Below are 17,296 nucleotides of genomic sequence, written 5' to 3'. Positions count from 1 at the left end.
TCATCATGGCCCCCAAACTCACAGAAGACGAGATCGACGATCTCATTTACTTTTCCCGAGCCGGAGAACAGGATGACCTGACAGAGGGCATCAAGACCCTGGCCGAGCGAGAGAATGCTAGCCCTGCTGAGATTGTTGCCGCTGCTCAAGATGCCTCCAACAAGTCTACATGCTTGCACATGGCCACAGGAAACGGTCATCTAGGTATGGGATGAGAATATATGGGGACTGAAAACTTGAGAGATCTCATAGTCTGAAGTTGAAGTCCTCAACAATGGTAGAATATCAAACTAACAATTCCTAGAAATCGTCCGCCAACTCATCCAATACTTCGAAAACCGGCCAAAGGAGCAGAAGCAAGCCTTTCTGGATGAGGCAAACGAAGCTGGAAACACCGGTCTTCACTGGGCCGCTCTAGGCGGTCACCTCGACGTTATCAAGCTGCTTCTCGAGCAGGGTGCGTCTCCTGCGCTCGCAAACGAGCAGAACTACGTTCCTTTAGACTTGGCCTACTTCAACCACAAGAACGACGTGGCCGAGTACTTCTTGTCGACTGCCAAGAAGCTCGAGGACCAGAACCAAGAAGAAGGTGGCCTTGAAGCCGCTGTTGGTTCTGTTGAGATTGAGGATGATGGCGAAAAGAGTGAGGAGAAGAAGGAGACTTCGTAGAAAGTTTTCACGGACAATATGGGTTGGGAAAATGGACATGGAAGGATAGGATCTGGATCATGAGGTTGGGAAAAGAAAAAGGAATTGGGAGTTTATGGCATATATGAGAACAACGAAAACACTTTCACATCACCCATGACCACGACATGTTTGAAGAATTGACCAGGCTATGTAGTTTTTCAGAGCAGAGTAGAAGAGGCTGAAATCATGGTCACTATAAACCCAGCACTGCACCAGAAGTTTCGACGGTAGAAGGGATTTAAGAAGCTCCTAAATGAATATGCCTTGACTCTTAATGGAGATTGGTAACAACAGTAAATCACAAGAAATGGGGCCATTTTGAATGAACGACAGGACCAGCCTGTTTTTGTTACTACTTACCTTCTTACCTGTACCCAAACTCCGACTCCTTTAAAAATTCAGCCATGCCCAACCCAATTTGAAATCCTTCCAACTCTACGGTGACTGACATGAGGCAAACCCCATGCAGATCTTTCTTCGATGCTTCGTACAGTGAACAGTCGAAAGATCCGCGATTCGACGGTTACAGCCGAGTGTATCGCAAGTATGCGCAGTACAGTAGACCGAAAACTCGACGCCGTCTTGAGTAGTCGAGGTATCCAAGAGACAGTTCCATTCTGTAGCAGAACAGGTGTGCGTCTTACAGAACATGCCTTGCCGCCCATCAGTGGAAATCATAGCGAGACGTTTGCAAGGCCCAGAGGCACAAATGGTGTCAGGCTGATGGTCCGCTCTGTCTTGGTGGATTTGTCTCAAGTTTCTGACCTTCCCAGATCCCCCCTTCATGGAACCTCCTGGAATCTTGTCCATGCTTTCTGATTCCTTCATGAGGGCTTGGGAGATTCTCTCTCTGTTCTGTATGAGCTTGGTCTTTCTCTCAGCGCACTTTTGGCAATCGCCGTCAATATTGACAAGCGTGTAGTGTTGCACTAACACTTGCGTGTTCTGTGCAATATCTGACTCGGGCCTTTTGAGGTTGAAAAGTTCGAATACACAGCTCTGAAAATTGTCGCAAGGGAGAAGCCCTTGAGTTTCCAGTCGATGCGGGTTGTCTGTGGTGGAGCAAGAGAATTCAAGTTCCATAGATTTGCACATGAGTGCAGAGTCTCGAGTGAATGGCGGTTGAATGCGTATTGTTTCGTGAAAACACAGTTTGCAATGGAATAAGATGCTTTGGGGTAAGACTACTGAGTTGATTCTACTTAATACAGCAGGATCTGGTTGCCTTTATATATGTAAATTTCCTGCTCTTGTAACAGCGTAAACAGGGATTCATCTGTCTCTTTTATTAACAAGTTTGTGTTAAAATACAGAGCATTGTTCATGTTCCTTGTAGAAGAGAAACTTGTAATAGCGAACAAAGGGTATTGTGTAGAATCTGGAAATATTGAAACATGTCCAAACGTCTTTGTCTATGTATCCTCTTTGATGACGAGACAAGAAGAATTGAACAAGCTCCGTCCATACGAATGCCTGAGGTCATTGAGACTATAGTCAAAGGTTACTAAAAGTATTGACGTTATTGAAGAATAATATATCGGTATTATAAAATGTCAAATGATATAGGTATGTTGGAATATTTGTTTGACCAGGTCAGTCTATTCAGTGTGATTTTAAATTCTTCTGCATCACTTTGACAATACTTTGGTAATCTATTAAGATATATAGGATCCGCTGGTTATCCAGCTCGAGAAAATAATATACACCAAGGATAATCTATCTTTAGAATCATGTTCACCTGAACCCTACTAACATATCCTATCTTGATATATATGTGGTTAGTTACAGGAACACCCAAACTCATTCTAACGCCTACTCTGTATCCGCCTAGATCCTGCAAGTTCCCTTGATAGCACTGTTTCTCCCCTCTTGCGGAGCTGCTACGACATCATCAGGGTCAACAATAGCCTTGAAGCAAGCACCGTTGTCTTGTCTGCGGGTAACGCCCTGGCAATCATCATCTTGCGCACAGAATGAAAAGCATTCGGCGATGCTTTGTGATGATCCGAGAAGCACTAGACCGTTGAGACTGGTGTTGCACTGAACTCGAGCGCCGTCAACGCATGAAGAACAGACAGGGTCGGCCACTGGGGCTGTACTCGTAGCCGCTGCACTCGTGGTGGCTTCCGCGGTGGATGTGAAGGTAGTACTTGTGGCACCTTGTCCACACGTTCCCTTTTTACCGCTGATCCAGTCGCTCAAGACCGCTTCGTCAGAGTTGCTGGGAAGGGAACTAGTCGTGAAACATGTGCGGATTGACTCTGCATAAGAGAAGGCAGCACAATTGGTATCGGAACTGCATTTCTTCACGCATTCGTTGAGATCCTTGACTTCAGTATTGTCGCTAAGACCGCCGAAGATGCTGTCACATTTGATCTCCATCGTGCCAAAACACTGCTCAGTGTCTGAGGGACAACTAGGAATCGGGGCAGCCGAAGTGGTCGTGGCAGCTGATTCGACGGTGGTGATGACGGCACTTGTGGTGACGAAAGAGGTGAGGAGGGTAGTAAGACTTGACTCGAGAGTGGTGGTCTCAGTGGTATCGGTAGAGATGGCGCTGGAAACAGTCTCTGCAGTAGACTCGCTGATGCTGGTTTCCAGAGTAGTACCTGGAACAGTCGTGGAAGATTCAGCAGTGGAGGCAGAACTGAAGCCTACGGAACCGCTGATACTGGTCTCTGAAAGAATCGAGCTTGAAATGCTTTCTGGCTTGCATTTCCCAGCCGAGGCAATGCCAACGGCTGCGTAGAGTACAACAAACGAGCGAATGGCAACCATGATCAAGGTCAAAAGTAAAGATCGGACGTCAATGACTGACAATGTTTGGGAATATGCCAAAACAAACCACGAACCAAAGTGGCGTTGAAAGGGAGCTACTCTATTATAACAGCCATGCGCTTTTCTACAATATTCCCCTGACCAAGTAATTCACCGGAACTTCCAATTTCTTTCATAAGATTAATAGAAGGTGGCTTTGAGCTATTGAGCACTATAGTATATCAATTGGTGGCAGAATTAAATAGCGTCAACTAACAACACAATAGTCCATCACTAGCGCCAATAATGAGGACTTCTTTATATAGGTACCTGTCAAAAATTACTGTCGCCTTTGCAGCTCCCATAACAGCATGGGCAAGGCTTTATCCTTCTCTTCTATTGAACAACTCTTTTCGGAATGTAAAGTATTGCTCATATGTTGGAGAAAAAGAACACACATTGGTAACCAAAGAGTCTTGTAACATGATTATTATTTTGGTAACATGGCCAGTAGTTTGGAAACATGACTATAATCTTTATCTGTGCATCACTTATCCATAATATGAAATATTGATAGTTATACCTAGAATGCCCCCTTTCCGTTGTTCAGTCCTCCGCAACATCTAGACTAGAAATCATCTCACTTAATTCACAGACAAGTCCCTCATATACGGCTTGCTGTAGACGGGGCTTGGTAAGATCGTCGCCATACCCAAAATCACAGTTCAAGCATTTCCTCGTTAAATCCCGATACCTTGGCCCCAAACTCGTTACTTGTGAAGATAGCTTTCGAATGGCAACGACGTCTTCTGAACATTGCAATGCTGACCACCGCCCTATTTGTAGCAGGATTGTCCCCAAGCTCCAGAGAGTTAGGTTTCTGACACCATACAAGAGCTTGGCCTCTTCAAGAATATCGTCTGCGTCAAGAGGAGAGGGAATGTTTGTATTTGTTACGTGTTGTCCGTCAAGAGTCGCCTGAGTAAATTCTGATGCGATGTGTACAGTCTTCAGACTTGTGGTGAGGAGCCCGTCAGTATCATAAAACATCAAATCATATAGATTGAAGTATTTATTTAGCCACAGCGATGAGTGAAGCTTCAAAACAGCGGATACAATTTCGCGAGCTATCCTGAGCTGATCTATAATAGAGATAGAATTCTCTGCCGGCTGGTTCAGTGCTTCGCTCATGGGAACCAAAGTTGGATATGCACTGGCAGACGTGTTCGATGTGACCTTTCGGCGATTGGTAAGGTTTGGATTCGAATAGATATGGTGACGAAAGGTCCCGTCCATGTCCCCGTCAAGGTATCCGAAACAATAGCTATCGGCAGTTTGGTTTGTGGGGAGAATGTGGTCTTTGTATAATGCTGTGCAAAGGTCGGCCATAGATAGGTCGGGCGGTATATCGACTGTTTCGGAATTATCTGCAAAACAACACGGCCGACCTGGGTTTGGTAGTGGGCTTGCTTGAGCAAATTGAACTTTTCTTTTTTTTCGTTGACCATCATGGGAGCTTGTGGATGCTTCAGAGCTCGCGGGGGTCGGGAGGCCCAGTATCGAGTCATGGTTCTGTGACCGTATCCTTACATCGATTGCTCTTTCGTTCAGACAGCTGTTGCAAGTAATGACAGCATTCATGTATACATCAGTCTGAACTTCTGTGTTAAGGAACAGCCGCACAGTGTGTTGAATCTCATGATTTAGCCCATGTCTCGTGTTTCTTGCCCACGCGATAGTAAAGGCTTCGTGTAATGCTTTGCATGATTCCCTAGTTTTTCTTATATGGCTGTATTCGAGGTTGGTATGCTTCCGAATAGTTCGCCGCGGTGGAACAGCATCAATCGGCTTGTTGAGTTGTTCTGTTTGTTCCCGGAAAATTTTCAGTTCTTCTAGGGATTGGTTCAGGTCTTTGATGTTTTGTTCAAGTTTTGACTCGCTGTATGCGATTTTTGTTCCTTCTCGTAATCGTCGTATTGCATCTCTGGGATGCTCATTCTACGTTTATGTTAACTTGACCCTGATATATAAACAAATACCTGGACAGTTGGTTGTGTCTGCTTACCTCATCGCATTGATCCAAAGCTTGATCGAAGCAGTCAAAGACGGACTGAAGACTTGTTAGAGTCGAGCCGATATCCTCAATGATCTCGCGGCAGGAGGTGTAGTTGTCTCCAAGGCTGTTTCTCATCCCATCCTCAAGATCTTGGCTCGTCCATTTAGGATGATCTTGATCTTTTAGCATCACCTCAACAACATCTTCATCTTGCAAAGAAGGTCTCAAGAGAAGATGTATTTCGTTAGAAAAGACTCGCGATTGTCGACCGACTCGTTTTTGTACTCGCCGTAGCTCTCGGGAATAATGGCGAAAGAGTTTGAGCTTTCTACGAACTACTTTGCAGGTTTTCACTGCTTCCCCGACAACGGGTAAAACGCCAAATGCGAGTGACACGGGCTCCATCTTTGTGGGAATTTGGATGGAATATTGACGGGCTGGATGCGGGGAATCTGTCCCTTATTAAGCCTTACTTGTTTGATGACTTTTGAGGCTGAAAGGAGCTGAACTGCGCATGATGCAGCCAGGGCAGTGCTAAGGGGCTGAGCAACAGCCTATCGCCATCCATCAATCTCACGTGCTATTGTCTATCTACCTACAGCATGGACGATGAATGCAACTTGCCATATACTCGTACCAGAATCCCGAGAAGCGCGGAATTCGCTGGCCTTCTCAAACACCTACCATCTAAGACAATATGGAAAATATTGCGGGAAAACAGAGCTATGACCCAGCATTAAAAGTCCAATTGTTCCTGGATGCCCTGGCGGTTCTCGGTGAAAGGCCAGTCGAAGAGGGGAGCCTGATCGCGCGCTTATGCTCCTCACTGATTATCGTTTTTGGCGACACTATGCAAAAGCTGGGTAGAACCAAGTTATCTGAGCAAGAAGACAGACCTTCCGCTAGTATCAGTCTACAAAGAAGCATTGACCGGTTAAGACTTTGGTCCGATAATTATGGGATATGCGCTGGTGATCAAGACACCAGCTTCAGCAAATCCAGACGTTTGAGACACGCCACTACAGAGATTCTAACTAGTATCAGTGACACTGTTCTTGAGAGTATGTCTTAATCTCGTTCATGGCACCCCAAGTATGCCTCATGTTTATCTAACCACTAAATGACCGCAGGACTTGAACCAATGACATCTTCGAAGAAAAGCGAAGTATCAAATACAGCTGGAGAATCAACAAGAAAGTTGCAAGATATCCTTGAGGTGGCCCATAGCGCTTTGGACCATGACGCCTCCTCATCGGACAGCGGCTCTGCTTATGGCCCTGACAGTTTTATAGAGATCGCAAAAGACCTCGAAACTGATACCATGTGTCTCATGGCACTGGATACACTATTTCAAAGCGTCGAACTGGAACCATTTGTCGAGAAAACAGCTGTTGCAGACGAAGCACAGAGTTGGCGACCACATGATATTTACAAAGACAAGATCCAGACAAGATTTCCACGAGCAGAAAGCTCTTTGATTCTGAGACTCTCCAAAACTGCTTACCACCGCTATCTCAGGTGCCAAAAAGAACGGCAAAACCAAGCTGCAGAGGTTGGGAATATCGATTTCATCCTGCATGCACGATCAGAGGGTTCCAGTTCCAAATTTCATGACTCAGGACTCGGAACTTCAATCCCTTCCTCGGCCTCTGTAGCAGAAACAGTCATGTCGTACCATGCTGAAGGAGGGAACCCGATTAGAATCCCGCCGTTATCAAAAGAAGCAAAGGAGGGCCAGCCTTTTGAGTGTGTTTCTTGTGGTAAACTACTCTCCATCCGCAATAACTCAGAATGGAAGCGGCACCTATACAAAGATCTGCTTCCCTGGCAATGCCTTTACCCAGACTGTTCTTTTACCGCGGTTTTTGAGTCCCGCGAGGATTGGGTAGCTCATATTGCAGATGATCACAAGCTCGGGCCGAATTGGCGTCCGATTATCTGCCCCCTTTGTCTCGATACAACTACCTCGGGAAAGATGTCCATCACGAAACATCTCTGTAACCATCTTGAAGAAATATCTTTAGCAGCACTTCCAGCAAATCCAGATCTTGAGTCAAACGCGGGATCCGAAGATGGTTCGGTGTCTTCTGGATCCCAGGTCGAAAGTACGAGTGAGAAGAACGACCCAGCAGAACCTCCGGCAGATCTCCCAGACAGTCCAATTCTACAGGATGCACTTGATTATCTGGACAAGGTCCGGTCAGCATGTCGTGATACGCCTAACGTGTATAATCAGTTTCTTGACATTATGAAGGATTTCAAAGCAGAATTGTGAGTTCCCTGACACGCAAACATCATCTTGACGTAAATCTGACACATTTGGAGAATCGACACACAGGGTGTGGTGCACCAAGTGCGAGGTCTTTTTGTAGATACTAATAATGAGGAACTTAGCTCAATGTTTTTGGGGTTCAACAGATTCTTGCCACCTGGATACTCTATCGACAGTGATTTCAATCTACGGCTCCCAGATGATGTGGCACCGCAAGATGAACTTGATACTTCCGATATACGACCGACTGGAGGAGACGCTGTATTGATCGAGTATCTTGGTAACGGCAGGGATCCCGAGATTGCTCGAGCGGCGGGTCGTGAATCCCTTCCATGCGATGCTGCATCTATCTCGGTGGACACACCGTCTACAGGATCACCAATCGATCAAGATGAAAGATAAAAGGTTGGCTTTGCTGAAGCTGTTTCTATGGAACAGCTGATCAGATGGCTAGGTCATAGTTTCGTTTTCTTAGACAAAGCTATATCTTGTATAAACGGGGCGAGTGCGAGGTTGAAAATTTAGATGGAAACATGTTGGTATTATGAACAGACAGTTACTATTGTAATCTTGGCACATACCCTGACTGTTGAGTCGGTCAGCAATGATATATGGTTTCAATGCATAAAATCATAACTTTGAACACGAATTATATGGGCCGGTAAAGAAGAGCCAAATAGCCTATTTACCATCTATCACCACACTTGTAAGGAATCTATGAGCCACAGGGTGCAAGAGGCTTACGATTAAACCAGATGACGCTATAGATATAGGGGGAAACCAGCAGAGAGTGGCTTTTGCGACAAATCAGCAGCTACGGTGAGTTTGGGTTGGGTGGATTGATAGGAAAGGCCATCAGGGTTCTCGCCGATTGGAACCCTTTTATTGCTACCTTGATAGCATTGCTTCCTTAAGAAAACCTCATTCTCTATCTCGAATAATAACAATAATTTGTATCGATCACATACAGTCACCGTCGATATACCACCTTGTAATATGGACCAATCTGTTGAAGACATTCCCCATTGCCATCATCACCATCACCACCTGCAGTACCACACTCATCATCATCACCACGGTCCTCTTCAAGATGTACCAAAATCTATGGGACAGCAGAATAAATCACACTACAAGTTTGTTCATAATCAGATACCTTGACTTGCTTCATGTATTGACTTGAACCTAGCAACGTCCCTCCCATGATATTTCAGTGGCCTTGGATTGTCGAATTATGCAGTCAAATATCAAAAGAGCTTCGACAGAACATAGACTGGATCGGTATCAAACCTCCAGCCTCAAGACCCACAAAGATGCTAGACTATGCCTGTGGTAACGGTGTGGCATCTCGCGTAAGTCCAGACCCAATAGTTTCATCCTTGTCAAATCAATACTCATCGTTTCAGGCACTCGCACCATTCATGTCCACTGTTAGAGGCTTGGACATATCAACGGCAATGGCAGAACAGTACAACAAAATGGCCCTCAAAGCAGGATACACTCCGGCAAAGATGCACGCCTTGCAAGGCGACATCATCGAGCCAGAATCGACACCATGTCCCGAACTCAACACACCTGCATTTTTCAACTTTGATTTAATAGTCATGTGTATGGCCCTCCACCATATTGAAAACCCAAACGATATGATCTTGCAGCTCTCCAAAAGACTGAGACCAGGTGGACTTTTGCTTATCATTGACTGGGTTTCACATTCGGACAGCACAACTCAGGAAGGCGAGAATTGGAAGATGGACTTTTCGAAATTAAGTGTTAATAGAATGGGGTTCGGAGAAGATGAGGTTAAGAATGCGTACGATAAGGCTGGGCTGGAAGACTGGTCTTGGAAATGGACTTCGACACCATCTCAGGTACCTAGAGAGATTGGAGGTAAGCAGCAGTTGTTTTTTGCTAGGGGGAGAAAGTCTAGCGGTTGAAACATAATATGTCATAAGAACGTTTTGAAATACAAGATTCTTTCATTATTGTTAATACAACTGTTATGTCCTATTACTCATGTTGTGAATTATATGTTCTTTTAGCAAGGATTTATTGTTATACAGGCCTTCTTGTAGTATTCTTGTACAGTGGTTCGGCGGTGGATTCCAAAACCAGCACTATTGAGTATTCTGCCAAAATCGGCGAGTGACATATGATCTGGTGGCCAAGACATAGTAGAGCGAGATGTTGAAGTAGGATTGGGAATTTTGAAATGGGAGCCGTGTGCAGGAAGGGCAAAGTTATTATATTAGTAGTTAGAATACCCCCTGAAAACCACTGTATCAGAATGAAACTCACTTGTCCAGAAGTTTGAAATGAGCAAGAAACATAGACAGCTGACAGCCCAGTCCTTCTCCATCTCGACGAGGGCTGGTAGATCACCGCGGCCGCAGTGCCAGGCTCCACGGTCGTCGTTATTTTGCGACCATATCACACGATAGATGTCCCCACAGCAAAGACACAATGGGGCACTTTGAGATGGCGACTGTCAAATCCGACTGGGGAACAAATAGACTGCTGAACATTCCAACCCTAGAACTTGCACAGTATTGGCCAATGCGCTCCTAAACATCTGGCATCTCCACCATATCATAGAGTTACTAAATAATAGAATTAATAATATATCCGCAGTCCCGATTTACTATATCTTTAATGATAATGCGTAATACTGTATAATCTATACTGATGAATAATTCAGGAATTGTTCTTAGATGCCAGAAGACTTGATATATCCTCCCTAGGATCGGTACAAAATCTTCAATCTCCATAAGACCACTAATCCCCTTGCATATATTACTAGAAATCGCTATTATTGCCTTGATCGTAACGTTATAGACGTTACGTGCGACATAGAGTTCGCCCATAGTTGCAAGCTTGCAAACTCTTAATTCATCTTGGCTAAACGCAGGGCACCGATAGTCTGCCGGGTCTCATCGGCATTCTTTGCGAAAGTCAATAGCAAAGCACTGTATACCTCTCGCTTCGAAACCTTTCAATATTTGTCAGAGATAGAAAACTAGGCACAAGTGGTACAGCTTACAGGCAACAATGGCCGCAACAAACAAGTCGGTGATTGTTGAACCTGCGCTATAAGACCTAAAATACCATTGTAACTATTACTGTTGAATTTCTGTTATACTACGGTTAGGAGCATCACTTTCTTTTCACTAAGAAGGATAACTCGCCAACACATATATAAATAGGATATCTATTATTAGAACCTTAAAATAAGTCTTAGTCTACCTAAAAGAGTAAGTAAGTATCTTACTATATATGCAGCAACGTGTTTCAATTAAAGAACAAGGAGGCTGCAAATCAGTCGGAGTAATTTGAGGCTATGCTTACTTTGCTAATCACGAATCAAAATGCCTTCCCCTTTTCGGTCAAATAAGAGCCCGCCAAGACGAGGTTGTGGTTAGCTTGTTTACTATGACAAAAATGCCTTGAAATGCCCTGAAACAGTACATCCTCCGCAACAGAGATTTGGCAGAATCTAAGGTACCGCAGGCTCCTGCCTGTTGTGGCTTTTACCCGATCTCTCAAGTCAGACCACAGGTTAGGTTAGTTGGGTATTTTGAAGGATCAAATAAGCGAAAGGATCAGTAAAACGCGTAAGCGACAAGACTCTTAACAGGCAACCGCCCAGTCTGTTCAGTCTTCCTTTGTGTTGCCACGTAACAAGGATAACAGCACTCTTTCAATGTTATAAACTAGGGCTTTGGCAATTATTGTCTTGTTTCAACCAAAACTCTATTACTTCCACGTACGATCTTCTCACTCGACGTCTTTCTGGACTAACCTGCTACCACCATCAAGCCCCGCAACGTAACACTCTCTATTCCATTTACGCCATTGGGAACCTGCTGACGTTGCCAAGTCAATATGAGAGTCAAGGCTCTTATCGCTGCTGCCATGACCGCCATGGTTATCGCCGACCAACATCCCGGCGCCGAAAAGATGTGCGGTCGTCTTGGGCCTATGACGTGGGATCCCAATGACCTTCCTGATGGTGTTGATGTTAGCCAGATCCGCATGTGTGCCGACCATCCTATGGGAGCGGGTAATTACTGGGGCTGGGGTGAATATTTTCCCAGCTGGGTTCCTCGTAACCCCCTGGCTGATATTCCATGGGGACGAATGTACAGGTCATAGGAATGGCAACTTGATATTATATACGTGCGTCTTTAATTTGAAACAACGTCTTGGATATGTATACGTAGCGTATGGTACCAAGAATAAGTTGTATCTACAGGCTTTCAAACCAGCCATCAGTATCCAGTTGTCAACCTTCTATGAACAGCATCCTCGAGAGTCTCAAGGTTTTCGTCCTTCAATCCAATCTTTTCGTTATCCGTCTTCTCGTAAAGTGTCCCACCCTCAGACCAAATTCGTCGAAGTGTATACAAAGTAGAACTGGAGTTTCCTTCGGCCCAACCCTTCTTCTCTGCCTCCCTCAACTCATCAAGAGTGTAGTTCGTGACAGCCCATGGCTCGCCTCCAGTCTGCTTCTCAAGCTCTTTCAGGATCTGTTGCTGTGTTGCAACAAAAGACTGAACTTTGAGTGCCTTGTTGAATGATTCGGAAGGGTGACGAAGAGCCGCCACCACAGATTTACCAACACTGCAAAAGGTTAGATATGATGTACCGAAAGATGACACGTAGAACTTACTCAGGCATTGTTGTGAATCCAATGTTGCGTTGTCCATTATCAACCAAAACAACCTTTTTTCCAATATGATCAAACCCCCCTGCTTCAGGGACCCCGGGTGTGAGAGTAAAGTACATGTCAATGTATGGCCCCGTAACCACAAAAGTATATTTGAGGCCATTCGCATTCTCTCGGATGTACTTTCGTACCTTGAGCTTCAGCTGATGCGGCTTCTCGTCGGCCCTCTGAGGGCCATACTCCACATCGGTGCCGTATTCAGAAGGAAAGAACCATTTCACAGAGTCGGATTCTGCTGCGATCTTGAAGAGGTTGATTTGCGTCTCGATGACGTTTCTGCCAACGGCACTAACGACAGTGTCGATACCTTTGTATGCTTTTTTGACGTCTTCCTCATTGTTTATATCTCCTGTGATGATCTTGACATTCTTTGACTTGAGCTCTTCAATAAAGTCATGTTTTCTGGCAACGGTGTCCTTGGAAGTAAAGATGGTGACTTGGCCGAACGCGGGCTGAGCATTTGCTATCGCATTGGTGATGTACCGGCCGATGGTACCTGTTGCGCCAAAGATAAGGATACTCTTGGGTTGAAAGTCTGCCATTTTGATTGTGTTGAGTACGGAACTTGGACAAAGATTGGTGATTCCCTCAAGTTTTATACTTCAAGTCAGGCTTGATTTATAAGCTGAGGCTGAAAGTCGTCGGCCTTTGAAGCCGAGGTGGGGGGGTCATCTATGGACATAGTCTGGAGCACGAGATATTCTGACAGGATGAGCAAATGTTATTGGTACATAGTACATGTTGAAGCAAAGCCACGATACCTTTTCACGTCAGTTCTTTTTTCGAACTGGCAACTACACAACAAAGACTTTGTGACGTGTCCTAGACCTAGGGATAGGGTTTCCATCTTCAATTATAGACGTGTCCTAGACATTATGACTCAAAGCCAGCCACCCAAATGATCCCTAATCACTTTATTCTCTGGAATAGAACTCTAATACTCTCCTTGTAGAGTTGATAATGTCATAATTGGTAGAACGAAAAATGGATGCTATTCGTCCATAAACTGCCAAAGACTGAGACTCAGAACCTTGCTTCCATGGTGGCTATCTCGAAGATTCTACGCCAAGAATATTTGTTCTATCTCAAGTCTCTAAACTGAAGCCCAAGCCTTATCATTTCACTCAAAAAATTTCAACAATAAAGATACAGCTAGATCAAAAACTCAAAGTATCAGATTAATGTTTACTCTGTGACTAACTTTCCCACCAAAGCACATCAACTCAGGGTATATAAAGAAGGTAGACCTTCCAACACCAGTTTCAGTTACTTGTCATCAAACCAAATACTCTTGTCATTTTCCATCACCATTCTTCAATCTCTGAGGTATTCTCGATACACTTCATCACAAAAAATGGCTACCCGTCGCCAGCGTGTAATAGCACAAGGTCTGGCAGATCTGCGAGATTTCATAGACCGCGCAGATCCCGAAGATGTCACAAACCTCACAAGCCTCACAGACCTCGTGGAACTGTTCGGAGATGTACCTCTCAGGATTATGGAAACAGCTCCCACCCCTCCAGCTCAAGACACACCTCCCATCTTCGGATCTAGAGAACCCTCAGACTTTCAGATCAGAGATGCACCTCACAGGATTATGGAAATAGCTCCCACCTCCACAGCTCGAGACACACCTTCCATCTCCAGACCTAGAGAAGCCTTAGACTTTTGGATCGGAGAAATGCTTTGCTTCCGTCGCAGTGCCCTCTGCAAAGATATGACACAGGCCCTCCACAACCTTCTAGCCAATGGAAGAAGAGGCCGCGCACCAGAACAGGACTCAATACTCCAGCGCTATCACGTCGTCAGAATGGGAAGCAGGGCGCCCGGGCTCGGACATAGCATGCGATGGGAGAACTGCGACCGGGCGCCGGGTGTCGGATCCTGCCATGACGATCTCCGGTGCTTCAACCCAAACGAGTGCGCAATCAACTACGTGAACTGCTTCTGTCTCGACCGTGATGTCTTCCGCCGGCGCGACATCGAATGCGACCAGGCCAACAGGGTCTTTGACTTGTACAAAACTCAACTTCCCTCTCGATATGCCCAGGGATGCTCCAACGCGGTTACAAACATGTTCTTCAGTTTATTCGTCGACAGGCACGACAATGACGACTGGGATCCGACGGTTCACGGAGTTCTGTTCTGCAATTACTTTAACAAGTTCCAAAAGTTCACCAATGATTTCTATTTTGAGATTATGGCTACTAGGGCAAGAGGAAACATGAGGGAGTTCCATGCTGGAAGATGGTGCTGATCTTTTCTCTAACCAGGACATGTTTTGTCTTTACCAGGGTGCACAGGATAGAATTTTGAGTTGTTTAATTCTTGGGAAGGATTGCACATATATTATATCCACAATTTGTTCTGTTTTCTTAGTCTAGTGTTCTATCATCTTCGTTTCGCAGCATCACTTAATCCAAACGCCCTACAACGAATGTCCCTCAACTCGTAAAACAATCCGCAAGTGCTTGAATCCCAACTTCTCCTCCTTGTGACAAGCCAACAAGTTCGCCGTCTTGAGCACATTCTTGATCTGTCGTCCGTTCAGGTCCAGCCCGGCCAGAGCCTTGATCTCCTCCTCCGTGATAGTATGCGCCGAGTCACCTTCGGCAGTCGCTTGCAAGGTGATGGCACGGCTCAAGAATCCTCGCCAGACAGACTCACGTGCTGAGGCGTCGAGGGCGGGGTACTCGAGCGACATGTGAATTCGGCTGTGGAAAGCTTGGTCCATGTCCTTGACGCGATTGGTAGTGAGGAAGAGAATTCCCTCGTAGTATTCCAGCGTGCGGAGGAAGATGGACACGATGCGGTTACGCTCAATGTCGTGGGCTGATCGAGCCTCGAGGAAGACATCACACTCGTCGAGAAGGAGGACAGCGTTCCAGTTGGCCACCATCTCGAGAATGCGATTAAGGTTCTCCTCGATATCGTACGCGTCACTGCCTAGATCACCTGCGCTCATGATGTACAGAGGAACCTTCATCTCCTCCGCCACCGACTCAGCAGTCAGTGTCTTGCCGATACCGGGGCCACCCGACAGAAGCATGATGATGCCCTTGCCCTTGCCAGAGATTATGTCATCAAAGACGTTCTTGAACTTGACCTGGCTCTGAGCGAAAGCGAGGATTAGCTCCTTCTGATCCTCGGGAAGAACAAGAGAGTCGAAAGCCTGGTCGTTGAACTTGACGTCTGTCACGTCGTCGATGTAGAACTCCATCCATCTCTTGTTCTTGAGAGCATAGCCTCGCACGATGGGGGATGTCATGATGAGCTGCTCCTCCGTCAAGGCCAAGCGGGAGCTGGCGTCAACATCAGGCTTCACTGCGTCAGAGCCGAACTCCGAGTAGTTATCACCGCCTTCATCATCGCTATCCGCAGCGTTTTCCGCAATCTCCTGTTCGTTCCAGAGGTAGTTCATCCAGATCATATGATCAGGGTTCAGCTTCTCCCAGTTGGCTCCATCAATCACGATACGGGAGTTGACGTTCTCCTGGCGAGACTTGGTAGAGGATACATGCCAGATGGCAGTGCCGCTATACGCCTTGTAGTGATAGCCCGCAAGACTCTCGAACTTGCGGCCGCGCTGGAGAAGGAGCTCCCGAGCGGCTTCAGGCTTGGGGTGATACTCGAGGGGGTAGCAGGAAAGGTTGGAGAATGGGACTGTGCCAGTAAAGTCTCTGATCTGCATGTTCACGTCTGCCCAGCCCATGCTCTTTCCATCCCAGTCGATGCCTTTGCAGCTCATGCTGTACACAAGACCGCATTGCGTCTTGACATAGTTTCCAGAGTCAAAGCGAGCAGCGACAGGCTTTCCCCGGACGCTACCCCATACTGTGCAACCAGGAGAGAAGAGAGCCCAAGCGTGCTCGAATGCGACGGCCCGGTTCTTGAAGTAATCCGTCCTGAGCTGGATAATCTCACCCAACTCCTCCTCCAAGATCTTGTGCAGTAGCGTAATGTGCTCCCGAGTAATTTCGTCCCAGCTAGCGTCATCCTTTGCCTGTGTGAATTGCTCCCAGCGATGAACAAAGCAGTGGAAAGGGGCTGTGAACTTGAGACGGGTGACGTCGGTGATAATACCGGGGTAGTCATCAAAGACCTTTCCGAGCGCACGCTTAAGGTAAGGAGACTGAACAACGATACTATCGATGTCAAGGGGCTTGTTGGAGTCGGCCTCCTTGGGCTTCACCTTGCGAATGATGACTGCGTATTTTTGGGTTTCTTCATTCTCTGCTGCCTCTTCGAGGTCGTCTGGGTACTTGTCTGTCCATGAACGGGAGCCGTTCTTGTCGAATTTGGCATAGAGGTCTTTGCTTTCTGTGAGGAGACCGACGATGATCCTTTCTTTCTTTTCTTCTTCGGTTTCTGACTTGGAATCTGTCTTGGACTCTTCCGTCTTGGACTCTTCAGTCTTGGACTCTTCAGTCTTTGTCTCCTCAGTTTTGGTTTCTTCTGTCTTTGTATCTTGGGGCTTTGTCTCTGATGTTGTCTCCTCCTTCTGAGGCTCTGTATCTGTGGATGTCACAATGACAGCGGATTCGTCTCCGCTGCTCTTGTTTGAGTCCATTGTGTCGACAGTCATTATGGCTCGTATCACAGTGTCTTGATCAGACTAAGGGTGTATGGTAGAAGGAGATGAAGTGAGGATGAATGATTGTAGAGATAGATGATGAGATGAATGATAATGTGATAATTAATGGACATATGACTTCGTCCTCTATATAGTCTCTTGTTCACCATGAAAAGGCCTCCAGGCTCCCACCCAGGCTCCCATCCACAGCTGTAGGCTGACGGCTGC

The 17,296-nt window shown here is 46.1% G+C and overlaps 10 protein-coding genes across 10 annotated transcripts, besides 1 other annotated feature; 5 read left to right on the top strand and 5 right to left on the bottom strand.

Moving 5' to 3' along the window:
• Positions 1-5: 5 nt before the first annotated feature.
• FPSE_03031 (uncharacterized protein) lies at positions 6-669 on the top strand (the record flags this gene model as incomplete). The annotated part of the gene is made up of 2 exons (XM_009256150.1): positions 6-204; positions 305-669. 2 exons carry the CDS (start codon positions 6-8, stop codon positions 667-669), a joined length of 564 nt encoding a protein of 187 aa, XP_009254425.1.
• Positions 670-1,125: 456 nt separating this feature from the next.
• On the bottom strand, positions 1,126-1,785 carry FPSE_03032 (uncharacterized protein; the record flags this gene model as incomplete). The annotated part of the gene is made up of 1 exon (XM_009256151.1): positions 1,126-1,785. One exon carries the CDS (start codon positions 1,783-1,785, stop codon positions 1,126-1,128), a length of 660 nt encoding a protein of 219 aa, XP_009254426.1.
• A 732-nt stretch (positions 1,786-2,517) lies between these two features.
• Positions 2,518-3,468, bottom strand: FPSE_03033 (uncharacterized protein; the record flags this gene model as incomplete). Its single annotated transcript, XM_009256152.1, has 1 exon — positions 2,518-3,468. One exon carries the CDS (start codon positions 3,466-3,468, stop codon positions 2,518-2,520), a length of 951 nt encoding a protein of 316 aa, XP_009254427.1.
• Positions 3,469-4,053: 585 nt separating this feature from the next.
• On the bottom strand, positions 4,054-5,908 carry FPSE_03034 (uncharacterized protein; the record flags this gene model as incomplete). The annotated part of the gene is made up of 2 exons (XM_009256153.1): positions 4,054-5,445; positions 5,513-5,908. 2 exons carry the CDS (start codon positions 5,906-5,908, stop codon positions 4,054-4,056), a joined length of 1,788 nt encoding a protein of 595 aa, XP_009254428.1.
• A 292-nt stretch (positions 5,909-6,200) lies between these two features.
• Positions 6,201-8,177, top strand: FPSE_03035 (uncharacterized protein; the record flags this gene model as incomplete). The annotated part of the gene is made up of 3 exons (XM_009256154.1): positions 6,201-6,564; positions 6,634-7,774; positions 7,829-8,177. 3 exons carry the CDS (start codon positions 6,201-6,203, stop codon positions 8,175-8,177), a joined length of 1,854 nt encoding a protein of 617 aa, XP_009254429.1.
• Positions 8,178-8,804: 627 nt separating this feature from the next.
• Positions 8,805-8,851: a microsatellite.
• Positions 8,852-9,085: 234 nt separating this feature from the next.
• On the top strand, positions 9,086-9,918 carry FPSE_03036 (uncharacterized protein; the record flags this gene model as incomplete). Its single annotated transcript, XM_009256155.1, has 3 exons — positions 9,086-9,124; positions 9,179-9,659; positions 9,833-9,918. 3 exons carry the CDS (start codon positions 9,086-9,088, stop codon positions 9,916-9,918), a joined length of 606 nt encoding a protein of 201 aa, XP_009254430.1.
• A 1,733-nt stretch (positions 9,919-11,651) lies between these two features.
• Positions 11,652-11,921, top strand: FPSE_03037 (uncharacterized protein; the record flags this gene model as incomplete). The annotated part of the gene is made up of 1 exon (XM_009256156.1): positions 11,652-11,921. One exon carries the CDS (start codon positions 11,652-11,654, stop codon positions 11,919-11,921), a length of 270 nt encoding a protein of 89 aa, XP_009254431.1.
• Positions 11,922-12,037: 116 nt separating this feature from the next.
• Positions 12,038-13,037, bottom strand: FPSE_03038 (uncharacterized protein; the record flags this gene model as incomplete). The annotated part of the gene is made up of 2 exons (XM_009256157.1): positions 12,038-12,389; positions 12,439-13,037. 2 exons carry the CDS (start codon positions 13,035-13,037, stop codon positions 12,038-12,040), a joined length of 951 nt encoding a protein of 316 aa, XP_009254432.1.
• An 812-nt stretch (positions 13,038-13,849) lies between these two features.
• FPSE_03039 (uncharacterized protein) lies at positions 13,850-14,752 on the top strand (the record flags this gene model as incomplete). The annotated part of the gene is made up of 1 exon (XM_009256158.1): positions 13,850-14,752. One exon carries the CDS (start codon positions 13,850-13,852, stop codon positions 14,750-14,752), a length of 903 nt encoding a protein of 300 aa, XP_009254433.1.
• A 171-nt stretch (positions 14,753-14,923) lies between these two features.
• FPSE_03040 (uncharacterized protein) lies at positions 14,924-17,080 on the bottom strand (the record flags this gene model as incomplete). The annotated part of the gene is made up of 1 exon (XM_009256159.1): positions 14,924-17,080. One exon carries the CDS (start codon positions 17,078-17,080, stop codon positions 14,924-14,926), a length of 2,157 nt encoding a protein of 718 aa, XP_009254434.1.
• Between the last annotated feature and the right edge of the window lie 216 nt (positions 17,081-17,296).

The sequence above is a fragment of the Fusarium pseudograminearum genome, chromosome 3 (genome assembly GCF_000303195.2).
Source record: "Fusarium pseudograminearum CS3096 chromosome 3, whole genome shotgun sequence".
In the NCBI taxonomy this organism is placed as follows: domain Eukaryota; kingdom Fungi; phylum Ascomycota; class Sordariomycetes; order Hypocreales; family Nectriaceae; genus Fusarium; species Fusarium pseudograminearum.
The sequence above is the reverse complement of the archived record's forward strand: the minus strand, read 5'-3'. Positions and strand labels throughout refer to the sequence as shown.